Raw genomic sequence first — 14638 nt, forward strand, 5'->3', positions numbered from 1 at the left:
CAAACAAACAATGAAATATAAAATTACCAAGTTTATTAGTCTGACTTACATTGATAAGACGCAGCAAATTCATCTTGTGCACTTAATTTCAGTATGTTGTCTGGACATTGTGTTATCTATTCACAAACCAGAGACTGTGACTACCATTGCTGGCATGAGATATATAGCATCCTTTATGAAACTGCAGATGCTATGCAGGGAAAACAAACCTTCAGTTATGACTTTCTATATTTCCATTAGCAAGCACATTATCTATACTGATGCTAATTTGCTGTAAGTGCCAAGCCATTATTTCAATTAATAAAACACTAGCAATCTCTGTGGTGCACTTTTCTTTGTAGTGGGCTCACAGGAAGTTACATTTTCTAAAAAGACGTTAGTCAGCCTCTTGCTTGTGATTCATAGTGTCAGATTCAAATTATTTAACTTCTTTTTACAATGTGCAAATGTTTCACCTATCTGAGACTGTAGTTTTATTGCTTCCTACTTAATATTGCTCAGCTAGTATTTGGATTAACTCAATAGCATATTATGCTTCACTGAAGCTAACTGTGGGAAGTATATTAGACAACTGCTAATTGCCTTATTTTCTTTATGCTCTAAATTCTTATTTATTCTCAACTCCAGAAAGGACAAAACAAGTAAAGAATTAAGTTTTTCCTTCCTTCTGGGGTTTTAGGTCCCTGAAAGATTGCTGTCTGAATACCTGTTTTTCCTCCTGTTGGACCCAGGAGGCTTCATTATAAAAGACTAGTTAATACTGTATCTGTATGTACTCAACACTTATTGTGTGCCTTCATGATGCAGTCTCAATCTTCTAGCAGAGAACTGGATGGGATTCATTAAGACCTCATCAGTGCTACTATTAAAAAGGCCATGGGGTCACGAACTGCCATGGCACTTTCTTTCCACTGCCACAAGTACTCCTGGGGTAATTCTGTGCCAAAAAATGATAAATTCTGCACACAATATTTTAAAATTCTGTAACATATGGCATATCTTAATTTTCAAAATAACAATATACTCACACCAGTTTCAATTATTTTGGTAATTTATTTCAAAATACCTGTCAGCAAGTATGTCTGTAACAGTACAGACAGCAGAAAAGATTCAGGAAATGTTTTTTGACAAATAGATTCCTTACAAGGCATATTAATACACAATTTTGAGTAATAATTCATTTAAACAACAATACAGAAAAGTATTTCCTGCACCTCTCAGAAGCAGTGCAAAGGATTTAGGGAGTAAGGGGTAAAGGAGGAGTTGAGGGAGACGGAAGTAATTGCTGGGTGGGAGCCTGGGAGTGAACCTGGTGGGTAGTTGGGTATGGGCTGGAGGAGTATGGAAGAGAGGTTTTTTTTAGCAGTGGAAGGATGGTTAGGGAGTTGAGGAATCTCCCCATGCAGACCCTGGCTGACCCCAGCCTCTCTCATTCAGTCAGGCACATCTGTCCCTGTCCCCATGTGTCTTTGCACCCTCTCCTCCATCCCCATGTTTCCATGCACCCCCATACCCATTCAGCCCCTGGTTCAAACCTGTCCTCCACTAGCTCCTGTGCCCCCACCCCAGTCTGTCCCCCCACCACTAGCCCTTCTGAACCACTGTCTATGTGACCCCCAGCAACAACATGTAGCCTGTTCTGTCCATCCCTCCCCCACATATCCCGTGCCTCCTCACCTGGCCCTGCAGGCAGCGCGCTGTGAGGAAGGCAGCCTCTTTCCCTCCCTCTCCCTGGCTGGCTGCTCCAACCTTGAGTGGGCTGCCCTCTCTTCTGGCACCACATCAGTCCCTGGTGGGCGAAAATTGTAATTGCAATGCCTCCCCAGCAGAATGTATTATTCTGCAGGGGGAGAAAAATCTGCAGGGGACATGAATTCTGTGCATGAGCAGAACTCCCACAGGAGTATACAAAGACATACATGTTCTACCGCTGCTCAATTCTCATCTCTACCTGGCTGAGGGAGAAACAGATCAGGAATCACAAACCCTTCTGAACTACGTGAAATGAAAAAAATGTTCATATTGTACAATAGTGACTTAGCTGGAGAGCAAGGCAGGGGAGTTTTATGGTTACAAATGAAATGATTCAAAAAGAAGTCAATAAACTTTTATGATAATTTGTTGAGGTTTTAGGTATCATAAGTAGATAGGGATTTGACAGTATCTATAAAATCTGTACAAACAACAAGAGGAAAAACTGTACCACACCCAAAAAAACTGACAGGGCTGAAACATGATTTAGAAGTTCAGAATGAAAACTATGTGGAGAAACACATTTTAAAAATGTAGAGTAGAAGAAATCTTGTCCAACAATTAATTTTTTTATTAAATTCTGAAACTTGACATTTTTGCCATTTATCATTTCCCCCAATTGTGATAAACAGTTAGTCCTTGCTACAGACTGTATTATTATTAAGGCTACCACAAATGAACACTAAAGCTAATCCTGACCCTGCAAGAGTAGAAGGACCAGGATTCAGCAGAAAGAAAAATCTGAAAGCCAAGGCTCAGCGCTGTGAGAGGTTACCTGTGATTCTCCACAGAATAGCTTTTTAGGTCAAGCTAGGTGCATCCTCAGGTACGTACTAATCATTCACATGTTTAGGGGAGAGATTCCAGCAGCGTGGCTCAGTTGATGCTCTACAGTTTGGAAGGAGGAATTCCTTCCTTCAGCCCCTGTGAAATCTCTATGCATCAAACCCGGGTATTCAGATTTGGTTCATTGTCCACAATTTATCCTAGTTTACATTTATATTGCTCATAGCATTTTAATTGCCAATAATCAATGAAGAGGTGCAGTAGCTCATATTGAGGCCTCAGCTGTGGAACTTTTAAATTGTTCCCCATGTTAATAGCTTAAAGCACTAATATGATTAAATACTACAAAAATTCCATTTTAAAAAAGGCTTTGAGTTATAAATACATACATGACTTAAAATGACAAATACGCACATTTTAAAAACATTACTGTACAATTTTAAAAAGTCATAGAATCACAGAATATCAGGGTTGGAAAGGACCTCAGGAGGTCATCTAGTCCAACCCCCTGCTCAAAAGCAGGGCCAATCCCCAATTAAATCATCCCAGCCAGGGCTTTGTCAAGCCTGACCTTAAAAACTTCTAAGGAAGGAGATTATACCACCTCCCTAGGTAACGCATTCCAGTGTTTCACCACCCTCTTAGTGAAAAAGTTTTTCCTAATATCCAACCTAAACCTCCCCCACTGCAACTTGAGACCATTACTCCTTGTCGTGTCCTCTTCTACCACTGAGAATAGTCTAGAACCATCCTCTCTGGAACCACCTCTCAGGTAGTTGAAAGCAGCTATCAAATCCCCCCTCATTCTTCTCTTCTGCAGACTAAACAATCCCAGTTCCCTCAGCCTCTCCTCATAAGTCATGTGTTCCAGACCCCTAATCATTTTTGTTGCCCTTCGCTGGACTCGCTCCAATTTTTCCACATCCTTCTTGTAGTGTGGGGCCCAAAACTGGACACAGTACTCCAGATGAGGCCTCACCAATGTCGAATAGAGGGGGACAATCACGTCCCTCGATCTGCTCGCTATGCCCCTACTTATACATCCCAAAATGCCATTGGCCTTCTTGGCAACAAGGGCACACTGCTGACTCATATCCAGCTTCTCGTCCACTGTCACCCCTAGGTCCTTTTCCGCAGAACTGCTGCCTAGCCATTCGGTCCCTAGTCTGTAGCTGTGCATTGGGTTCTTCCATCCTAAGTGCAGGACCCTGCACTTATCCTTATTGAACCTCATCAGATTTCTTTTGGCCCAATCCTCCAATTTGTCTAGGTCCCGCTGTATCCTATGCCTGCCCTCCAGCGTATCTACCACTCCTCCCAGTTTAGCATCATCCGCAAATTTGCTGAGAGTGCAATCCACACCATCCTCCAGATCATTTATGAAGATATTGAACAAAACCAGCCCCAGGACCGACCCCTGGGGCACTCCACTTGACACCGGCTGCCAACTAGACATGGAGCCATTGATCACTACCCGTTGAGCCCAACAATCTAGCCAACTTTCTACCCACCTTATAGTGCATTCATCCAGCCCATACTTCTTTAACTTGCTGACAAGAATACTGTGGGAGACGTGTCAAAAGCTTTGCTAAAGTCAAGAAACAATACATCCACTGCTTTCCCTTAATCAACAGAACCAGTAATCTCATCATAGAAGGCGATTAGATTAGTCAGGCATAACCTTCCCTTGGTGAATCCATGCTGACTTTTAAGAAGTCATAACTCTTCTTAAAAACTGGAAATGAAAATTCATCCCTGGAGTTTCACGTTTCAGCTCTGAAGGAATTTTTATGGCTAAGTCAAACTAATAGAAAAGGGAATTTTAAATACAAGTGCTGACATTGGTATAATTAAAAGCTACTATAACAAAACACATATTACTTGGGATTCCTTTTCCAAATAGCTGAACTATATATTTTTAATATTGCATTTATTACATATATGTTGGGATTACTAAATCTAATTGGCTGAATTGGGGTCATGTGACCTAAAATACTGCCCTACCTTTAAAACTTCACATGCTAGTAACTGGCTTATATAGGGTCACATGAGCCTGTGTCCTATTATAACGGAAACTCAGAAGGGAAGAACTGGTGCTGTAACATTACTCCTAGGCCTTGTCTACAATGCAGGATTGAAGGCACAGTCCTAACTGATGGCGAGCCATGGATACAGCTGCACTGGTAGACAAGGAATTTGGTCTGGTAGAGCTTATCCTGATTTTAAACAAGGAAAAGCTCAACCAGTGCACATTGTGGCTTTCCTTGTCTGTGCTTGGGTTTTGTACATCTGTGGCTGGTAAGCATTTACAGGAATCGGAGCAAATTCACAATACAGAATATACTCTCTTGTACTACGCTAAATTATTCCTCTCTCCTTGTGATTGTCTCTAAATATTTGTGGACTGTTATCACATCTAGGGCAATGAGGCTGTTAATGCTTTAGGTGAAATTTGCAAGAGCAAGGGTTTTTCCAATGGCTGGCCCACAGCTGTAGAATACTTTCCTTGGAAATCAAAATGACCAAATATCTTAACGTTTTATGAGCCACATGCAAGACAGCGGTCTTTGAAGTAATTTTCCCAAAACGATAGCCAGAAAAATGGCCTAGCATTACTTCCCTGAACAAATCAAGTAATACAATAATAGTTAAGAAATCCATAGCATACCGCAGCATACCACACAAGGAAAACATACAGAAAGAAAATCTTTCTAACTGATTGCCTGCTTTAGGCAAATCTGTTTGCACTCAGGTGCCACACTACTGAGTGAGACATTAGAGATACTCAGATGAATATATACAATAGTTAAGATAAAATACATTGTAATTTAAAGGTTTCAAATTTATTCATATCAGAGTCCTTATGTAAACACCATGGCAGCCAGCCCTGAGGACACTGGGGCACATCAAAGCCCCAAGACAGAACAAGGGATCCTGATGCACCAGCTGCCTCAGCTGAACTAGAAAAAGCTCCCATTGGCCGGGAATGGCAAATCTCGGCCAATGGGAGCTGCAGGCGGCCGTGCAAATGTAAACAAACTGTCCGGTGGCCTGCCAATAGATTACCCTGATGGGCTGCAGGTTGCCCACCATTGCACTAAAGGAAGGTGTACATCAAGACAGATAAGATGGTGTTATCTGCTGGGAGCCCCATCTACTCTAATGTTCCAATTATTGTTACCTCTGGTGAAGCTGAACCAGTTGCCTCCCAGACCTCCCCAGATACCAAAACCTCCTAATTCCCTGACTTTTACAATGTAGTTGTGCGTTATCAATACAAAATACTGTGGCATATAAAAAACTGAAAAGGTGGAGATATTAAATTCAGATTCTTGCACTAGCAAAATAAACAACACGGGGGGTACTCTGTGGATGGAATTACTCAATTATATTTAATTTAATGAAAATCTAATTTTTATAAATTTTTTGGAAATTGATGGAAAATTTCCACACGAATGCTGCAGAATCAAAGGATCTTATTGCAGAACTTAGATTCAGACCAGCTTAACATGGTACACCTTAGGCCTCAACACTAACACAGACGTTCTTTTGCTGTAACTTGCTGTGAATGCTTCTCCATTGTAAGCGGCACCCTAATGGGTAGAGTAACAATATTATTTCAAGAAAACGTTCAATGTTCACTCTTCGGAAGTAGGGGTGAAATCTGGCCCTACTGAAGTCAATGGGAATTATGTATTGACTTTTACCCTATGAGTTAAGGGGTCAGTCTCACAGTTTGGTCCTCTTGTCAATGAGAGGCCACTGCAGTGCCATCAAGCAAATTTTCCCCAAAATTACTATGACTTGTCAAACTACCAACAATTTGCTTAAACGGACATAACTACAAAAATGGATTGTTGCACAGAAATTTTATAAGACCATTTTTGTAATAAAAAGACAGTTAAAGCTTACGCTTAAATGACAAAGGGTACAAAGGAAACCTTACGTGTGTGTGTGTGGGATCACATGCTATGATACTATTATTTTATCTTGAGAAAAGCTAAAAGGGAAGAATGATGGTGATTGTTTGAACAAAACTGATAAATCCCAGTTTCTGTTTGAGTGATTAGACCTTATATTGGATGTTTTTCCTGGCCCATATTAGATATCTAATCAAACAGCAGCAGCGGTTAAAATGTACCCACACGGTCCTAAAAAAATCCACAGTAAAATGTGTGTGACTCAGAAGTACAATTTACAGTCTCAATCATATAAAAAGGTGAAATCAACCCACATAAAATTTTAATAAACAGAACCTTTGTGAAGGGGCTAAAAAGGATCCACGTTATTTCAGAGCTCTCCATTGGGAAGAGTGACTCTTTGAAAGGGGGGGAAAAAAGCAGTTAGTTTTAAAACTAACAGTAAACTTCCAATGTTTTACCCCTAAAACTCTAACAGGAAATTAATATATAGAAACTATTCCCATTATGAGAATAATAAAAAAAAACCCTATTAAAATCACTGCTGGAAATAATGAATAAATACGTGCAACGAATTCTACATTTCTCTAATCTACTCTGAAATACATGTTGGAGGAACTTCTTTTCCCTTTCCCATACAGCAGTTTTTTCACAAAGATTAATAATAAATTGCATTATATATATATTGTGCAAAATGACCCAAATATCAATAATACGAGGGGAATTCAATTCAACTAATTTCAAATTGATTTTTTCTCCACCTGAGCTCCCCCAAAGTTACATCAGTAAGGTCTATTTTCACATAATAATGCATTGTTAGAGGTCATGTTACAGCTATGCAACAATGTCTCCAGCGGGACTACGGATCCAGCACATATTATAGCATGATCCTATTTTGCTAATTGATTTAAAATATTTATATTCATGGGTATATGATATGGCTTCTGAGAAGGAACGGAGACTGATTATGATTTTTTGGGGAGCAGAAATTAATAAATTTGAAAACTAGTCTAAAGTTAATAATGTTCTGGAGGTCCTGGTGATGTCAAGGAACTATGACGTGATCGGAATAACAGAGACTTGGTGGGATAACTCACATGACTGGAGTACTGTCATGGATGGTTATAAACTGTTCAGGAAGGACAGGCAGGGCAGAAAAGGTGGGGGAGTAGCACTGTATGTAAGGGAGCAGTATGACTGCTCAGAGCTCCGGTACGAAACTGCAGAAAAACCTGAGTGTCTCTGGATTAAGTTTAGAAGTGTGTGCAACAAGAGTGATGTAGTGGTTGGAGTCTGCTATAGACCACCGGACCAGGGGGATGAGGTAGATGAGGCTTTCTTCCGGCAGCTCACGGAAGCTACTAGATCACATGCCCTGATTCTCATGGGTGACTTTAATTTTCCTGATATCTGCTGGGAGAGCAATACAGCGGTGCATAGACAATCCAGGAAGTTTTTGGAAAGCGTAGGGGACAATTTCCTGGTGCAAGTGCTAGAGAAGCCAACTAGGAGGGGCGCTTTTCTTGACCTGCTGCTCACAAACCGGGTAGAATTAGTGGGGGAAGCAAAAGTGGATGGGAATCTGGGAGGCAGTGACCATGAGTTGATTGAGTTCAGGATCCTGACGCAGGGAAGAAAGGTAAGCAGCAGGATACGGACCCTGGACTTCAGGAAAGCAGACTTCGACTCCCTCAGGGAACGGATGGCCAGGATCCCCTGGGGGACTAACTTGAAGGGGAAAGGAGTCCAGGAGAGCTGGCTGTATTTCAAGGAATCCCTGTTGAGGTTACAGGGACAAACCATCCCGATGAGTCGAAAGAATAGTAAATATGGCAGGCGACCAGCTTGGCTTAATGGTGAAATCCTAGCGGATCTTAAACATAAAAAAGAAGCTTACAAGAAGTGGAAGGTTGGACATATGACCAGGGAAGAGTATAAAAATATTGCTCGGGCATGTAGGAATGATATCAGGAGGGCCAAATCGCACCTGGAGCTGCAGCTAGCAAGAGATGTCAAGAGTAACAAGAAGGGTTTCTTCAGGTATGTTGGCAACAAGAAGAAAGCCAAGGAAAGTGTGGGCCCCTTACTGAATGAGGGAGGCAACCTAGTGACAGAGGATGTGGAAAAAGCTAATGTACTCAATGCTTTTTTTGCCTCTGTCTTCACTAACAAAGTCAGCTCCCAGACTGCTGCGCTGGGCATCACAAAATGGGGAAGAGATGGCCAGCCCTCTGTGGAGATAGAGGTGGTTAGGGACTATTTAGAAAAGCTGGACGTGCACAAGTCCATGGGGCCGGACGAGTTGCATCCGAGAGTGCTGAAGGAATTGGCGGCTGTGATTGCAGAGCCATTGGCCATTATCTTTGAAAACTCGTGGCGAACGGGGGAAGTCCCGGATGACTGGAAAAAGGCTAATGTAGTGCCAATCTTTAAAAAAGGGAAGAAGGAGGATCCTGGGAACTACAGGCCAGTCAGCCTCACCTCAGTCCCTGGAAAAATCATGGAGCAGGTCCTCAAAGAATCAATCCTGAAGCACTTGCATGAGAGGAAAGTGATCAGGAACAGCCAGCATGGATTCACCAAAGGAAGGTCATGCCTGACTAATCTAATCGCCTTTTATGATGAGATTACTGGTTCTGTGGATGAAGGGAAAGCAGTGGATGTATTGTTTCTTGACTTTAGCAAAGCCAGTTTTGGGCCCCACACTACAAGGACAAAGCCCTGGCTGGGATGATTTAACTGGGAATTGGTCCTGCTTCGAGCAGGGGGTTGGACTAGATGACCTTCTGGGGTCCCTTCCAACCCTGATATTCTATGATTCTATGAATGCCCTTGCTTTTGGTGTATTTTACTCCCAAAGATAATTTTCCGAATTTGTTTAAAAATATAATTAATCTTTAACCATTTCTTTTTGAACGCCGAATGGAAAGCATGCTACTTCAGAACAGGAAAATAAGAATGGAGAAGGGATTAATATATTTCAAGTAGGGAAGTATTCAGAGAAAAGTCCTTTTCTAAGAAATTAGGGTCAATGGGTTAACATACAAACTTTGTATTCTGGTTACTTGTGTAAATTTTATGTGGTCATTGAGGGCAGGTCTACACTACGGGGCTAACTCGACCTAAGTTACGCAACTACGTGAATAACGTAGCTGCAGTCAACATACCTTAAATTGACCTATTGCAATGTCTACACCACGCTGGGTCTCTCCCATCAACTTAGCTTATGCTTCTCACTCCGGTGAAGTACCGTAGTCAACGGGAGAGCGATCGGCAGTCGATTTAGCGGGTCTTTACTAGACCCCAGTGGATCGATCGCTGCAGCATTGATCCACGGTAAGTGGAGACAAGCCATTAGTAAACCATTGTCCACACTAATGAACTAAACTATGCAAACACCTGTGTTGAAAAGAGGTTTGAAGTTTGAAAAAAGTTTTTGAACACTACGGCACACTTTGCTGCCGCATTGTGAATAAGGATTTTCTTTTAAAGAGCACTGTGCATTGTTCCTCTAACAAAGCCTGTAAATGTTTTACATGGGCATAAAAGTGGCCAGGACTGCTGAGCACTGGCGGAGATGTAAATGGACGGATGACTGTAATAAATGCTTTAATTTTCAAAGAACCTAACAAAAACTGGAGGAATTTTCTGCAAAAACTGGAGGAACAATATTGTCTATAGATACAATAATAAATACATAGCATGAGAAACAACTGATATGCTTACAAGCCAACTAAGAGCAATATCTCTTTTGCACATCCTGTTTTAAAGCATAACTGCATGATTTTAAATCAATAAGACAATCTATAAAACTTGCCTTTGGTTGTAAAATACTTCAGTTTGTACTAAAAATATAGATAACTCCATGAGATTCTTAAGGTCACAAATCTGAAATATTATGCTTCACTTCAATTCTTTACCATCATATTTATTCACTCACACATCAATTCTGGATATACGATAGACACAATCTCATAGCTCTTCTTTTAGTGCCAAGAGCTAGCAGATGTACAATAAGAAAAGGAGTACTTGTGGCACCTTAAAGACTAACCAATTTATTTGAGCATGAGCTTTCGTGAGCTACAGCTCACTTCATCGGATGCATACTGTGGAAACTGCAGCAGACTTTATATATACACAGAGAATATGAAACAATACCTCCTCCCACCCCACTGTCCTGCTGGTAATAGCTTATCTAAAGTTACACTTGCAAACAAGTAAAAAATTCAGTAAAGAAAGCCTAATACCTCACTATGCTTTGTTAAGCAGAGCTTTTATTTTTCCATGTCTACATTCATCAATCTAACACATTCTGTTGCCAGACATATTAGTAAAATTTAAAGATACCTTTGGTACTACTCTGCATGTATTATATAACAAATAGAATTTATTCTAATTTTTCCATAATTTTTTTCCTCAAAACGTGAACTATTCCCAGGACTTTTTTTTTTTTTTTTTTGAGGCTCGAACCAAAGATGATGTTCTTGGTAATAACGGATTAATAGTACTTGTTGGAACCAGTCATTAGGGCAGGGGATGTTCAGTCATTGCCACATAACTCTTCCGATGCACTTAAATCTTGATCTGGAACTCCTTTGCTGTGTCTGTCCTGGGAATCTCATAAAAAGAAACTGATAATTGTTTTGCAATATGAGCAGACAGAAGTTCTCCTTGGGAAAAGAAAGAGATATTACTCCATGATGAGTAATCTTGTCTTTCCTTTTTCTTGCAGATCAGTAGGGCAATCCAGGTTGTTATTATTATTTCTTTGTATCACTGCTGTTTATCAAGGGAGATTCTTGGATCCAGGACTCCTCAACAACAGAGGATGGTACACTTTTTATATTTTGAGCTACACAGGTTTGCAAGTTATATCGCTTCAAGTTTCTTCTCTCTACTCAAAATGTGTTACAGAAACTTCATGGATATGTGGCAGAATTAAGTTGTCCTGGAGTACAATTGATGTGAAAATAGCTTTATGATATTCTTACCCTAATAAAGCATCCAAAATGGTTTGAGTGAAAGGTTGACTTGTGTATAATGGTAGAAAGTACTACAAGTTTTCAGGATGACTCTGTATGAAATAGCTAAAATTCTTAAAAAGGTCGAGATTAAAATGGCATTTACTCCCAGGGAATTATAAATGAAAAAATTAAAAATTCTGCATATTTTATTATATTTTATTTTAAAATACTGCAAAATTCAGCATATTTTATTTGTCAAAATAAGGCAATATAATCATGCTGGTTTCAATTATTTTGGTAATTTATTTAAACTACAATACAATGGATAGAGAATGGGAGTGGGGAGCATTGGAGGAAATCCCCAACACCCCTCTCTCCATCTAATGTAGCTAGTATTGACCCTTTACTTCTAGCTATTAGTCAGCAAATATATGTAGCCATACACTCAGTGTTACCTCATATGCAACCAAAGAACAAGTGAGGGCTGGGGACTCAAACTCACAATTTATATTGGCTACTGACCATCTACAGAAACGTCAGTAGCACACAGTTCATGGAGGACATTTATATAGGAAATTTTTTCAGTCCAAAAATTTAGACCAGTTCTAATCACTAAAGCACCATAAGCATTTATAAGGCCACGATGTCCTTTACAATAAGACTCCTTTACACCACTCTGGCAATGTAAAGGAGCCTTAAAATTTTTACAACTGTTTTATACCCCCGGGGGAATTCACTATAAGAACAATAGGAATAATTCACTAAGCAGGCAGGCTACTACATTCTGTTCTGCCTGAGGGAACAGAGTCTGCCCTGCACCTATCTCCTCAGAAACACCCCAAAACCCTGCCCTTCCAGGCCGAACGTGCGGCAATAGCAAGCAAGATGGACAGAGTTTCTCTTTCTCTCACACACACGACTGACCAGCCCCCCTCTACTCCGCCCGGAGGTGATTTATGTCTCTACCGGCTGCTCGGGGCACCCAAACTGACCTGTCTGCACTGCCAGGGAGGGGTGCATGATCGCTCTTGTGGCTTCCCTTTGCTTCCCTGTTAGAAGTCATTTGTCTGCGGGGAAGCAAAGAAATCTGCGGGAGCCATGAATTCTGGTCCCGTGCAGTGATGCAAAATTCCCCCAGGAGTAGACATTGCTTGGTTATACTCAATATTTACCCACATACTGACATACTTGAAAATCACTGTATTAACACTAGATATTTGATAAATTGGGCTCTCAAAGAAAAGGACTATGGTGAAAATTTTGCTATCTTGACAAATTTACAGTTGAGAACCAGGAATAGATCAGAGATTTGCTCCATAACTCAATAGCAAAGTACTCAAATCTTCTGGCTGTCTGCATTCCCCTGGAAGATAGTCATCTACAAGATTACATAATGCAGACCCAAACACAATTATTATATTCTGCAACTAATCAGAAATTGAATAAGGGTATAATGTATAATTTCTATTAACATGATGCTAAACTTTTGTTAAGTGTAAAGAGAACTACACAGGAAAATTTCACTATGGCAATAAATTTGGATAATGTAAAGAGATCTTTCTTCCATTTCACCAACACACAGCCTAACTATTAAGCCAAAAGTAATTTTAGGTGTGCTTCACATTTTTAAAAGGAACAAATGATTTACATTCCCCAAGAATTATGTTAAGAAACTTTCTATTTTAATAAATTAAGGATGAATAATATTTACCTTACATTATGGCATCCAGTTCTTCTTAAATATTAAAGACATTTCCTTTAACATGTGAAACATGAAAATAATAAAATGTTCTTGTCAGGATGAACCATACTGGCCCAAGAAGTTATGAAAAAAACTGGTAAACATCTGATCCAGTGATTGTGTAAAACAGATAGCTCCAAAGAATTGTGTCAGTATTTTCCAAAACTACTGCTACTTTTGAATTCATCACAAGTTGCATAAATATTAAATATACCCCAATTTCAGAAATACACACCACTTTTATGACCACAGGCAAATAATGACGACTTTCACACTTGCCACTGATTAAACCCTTCTCACCACATCCCTGGAGGAAGGGGGAACGTCCCAGAATTAAAGACTACAATGTGCACCAACTGCCACAGACAAAGCCTTGCCTATTCTGTGTTAAGGCCCTTGATTTTTAAACCAGTGTTGTGCACAATTCTGTAGCAAACTGGACGTTTTGCAGCAGCTTAAAGTAAATTTTAAAAATGTGAGATATTTACTGAACATATGAAAATGAATTAGTTCAGTATTTCCATGAAAACAAGTATGGAATTCCTTGGACTTGATCCTGCCTACATCCCCGCCTGATTAGCACAGCACCATCAGCACAAAGCAGATTCAACATCTGGTTAAGGATTCCCCTAGCATAAAGGATCTCCTATGAAGCACAGCTGGGGACATGGCCAAACTGTGCTTTGCTTTGACAATTCTTGGAATAGCCCTGTGGAACCACTGTACGTGTGTGGAATTTAGAGCAGCCCTGAGGATCCTACAAAACAGGCTAAGTGCCAGAATAGCCTCTAGCAGCCCTGGGGATCGGGGAGCATAAAGGTGTATCAAAATACCTACATTATCCTGATCCCAAGAGCAGCAACAATCACCCTGGCACAGCTGAGAAGCTGGAGCCTTGTGTTATTTATTCTAAAATTGCATTGATTCTACACTGCATCCAAACTTAGAGGTTTTCCGTTTACAACAGTTTTTTGTATCGACAATATATGACTGCAATGTAGAAGCTGTCAGGTAGAAGCACTGGGAAGATTTGGTGGTTTGGATTTTTAGCACCTAAGAGGCAGGTGAGACATCTGGCAATGGAATAGGATGCCCCTCTTCTTTCACGCCCCTGTTGTGAACAGGGTAAAAATTTGAAATTTTTTGGTGGGTTTGAACCCCAAGATTCCCACATCAGCAACTCAAGTCAGCATCCGACCTGCGGCCCCCCACATCTACATTTATCACTGCAGCCAGTAACTATGATCAAGCACATTATCTGACTGCTTCTGCTAAAATGTTAATGTTGGCATTTAAAAGGCAATCATTAATAAGACTTCAAAGTCAACAGTAATACTGAGATGGATGGGAGCAGTTCACACCTCACAGAACTACTGTTTAAAGATATCTGCAGTTTCAGGAAGACCATAATGAATTAAGTTTACACTCAAAATCATATTTGCAATGTCTTCCTCCTCCCCCCAGTCACAAAAGTT

The 14638-nt window shown here is 40.4% G+C and overlaps 1 protein-coding gene across 2 annotated transcripts in view; it reads right to left on the reverse strand.

The window, feature by feature from the left end:
* Window positions 1–14638, reverse strand: part of TMEM167A (transmembrane protein 167A) — a 29554-nt gene that overhangs the window by 12460 nt on the left and 2456 nt on the right. Inside the window, exon 1 of one of the 2 annotated variants that reach the window (XM_048849579.2) lies at window positions 50–121. The exons of the other annotated variant lie outside the window; for it this stretch is intronic. Within the exon in view, the coding sequence (XP_048705536.1) occupies window positions 50–73 (24 nt within the window). The 5' untranslated portion in view covers window positions 74–121. Of the gene's footprint in view, window positions 1–49; window positions 122–14638 lie in introns of those variants that run through there. 2 annotated transcript variants of the gene reach the window in all.

Source organism: Caretta caretta, chromosome 5 (assembly GCF_965140235.1).
Source record: "Caretta caretta isolate rCarCar2 chromosome 5, rCarCar1.hap1, whole genome shotgun sequence".
NCBI lineage: Eukaryota > Metazoa > Chordata > Testudines > Cheloniidae > Caretta > Caretta caretta.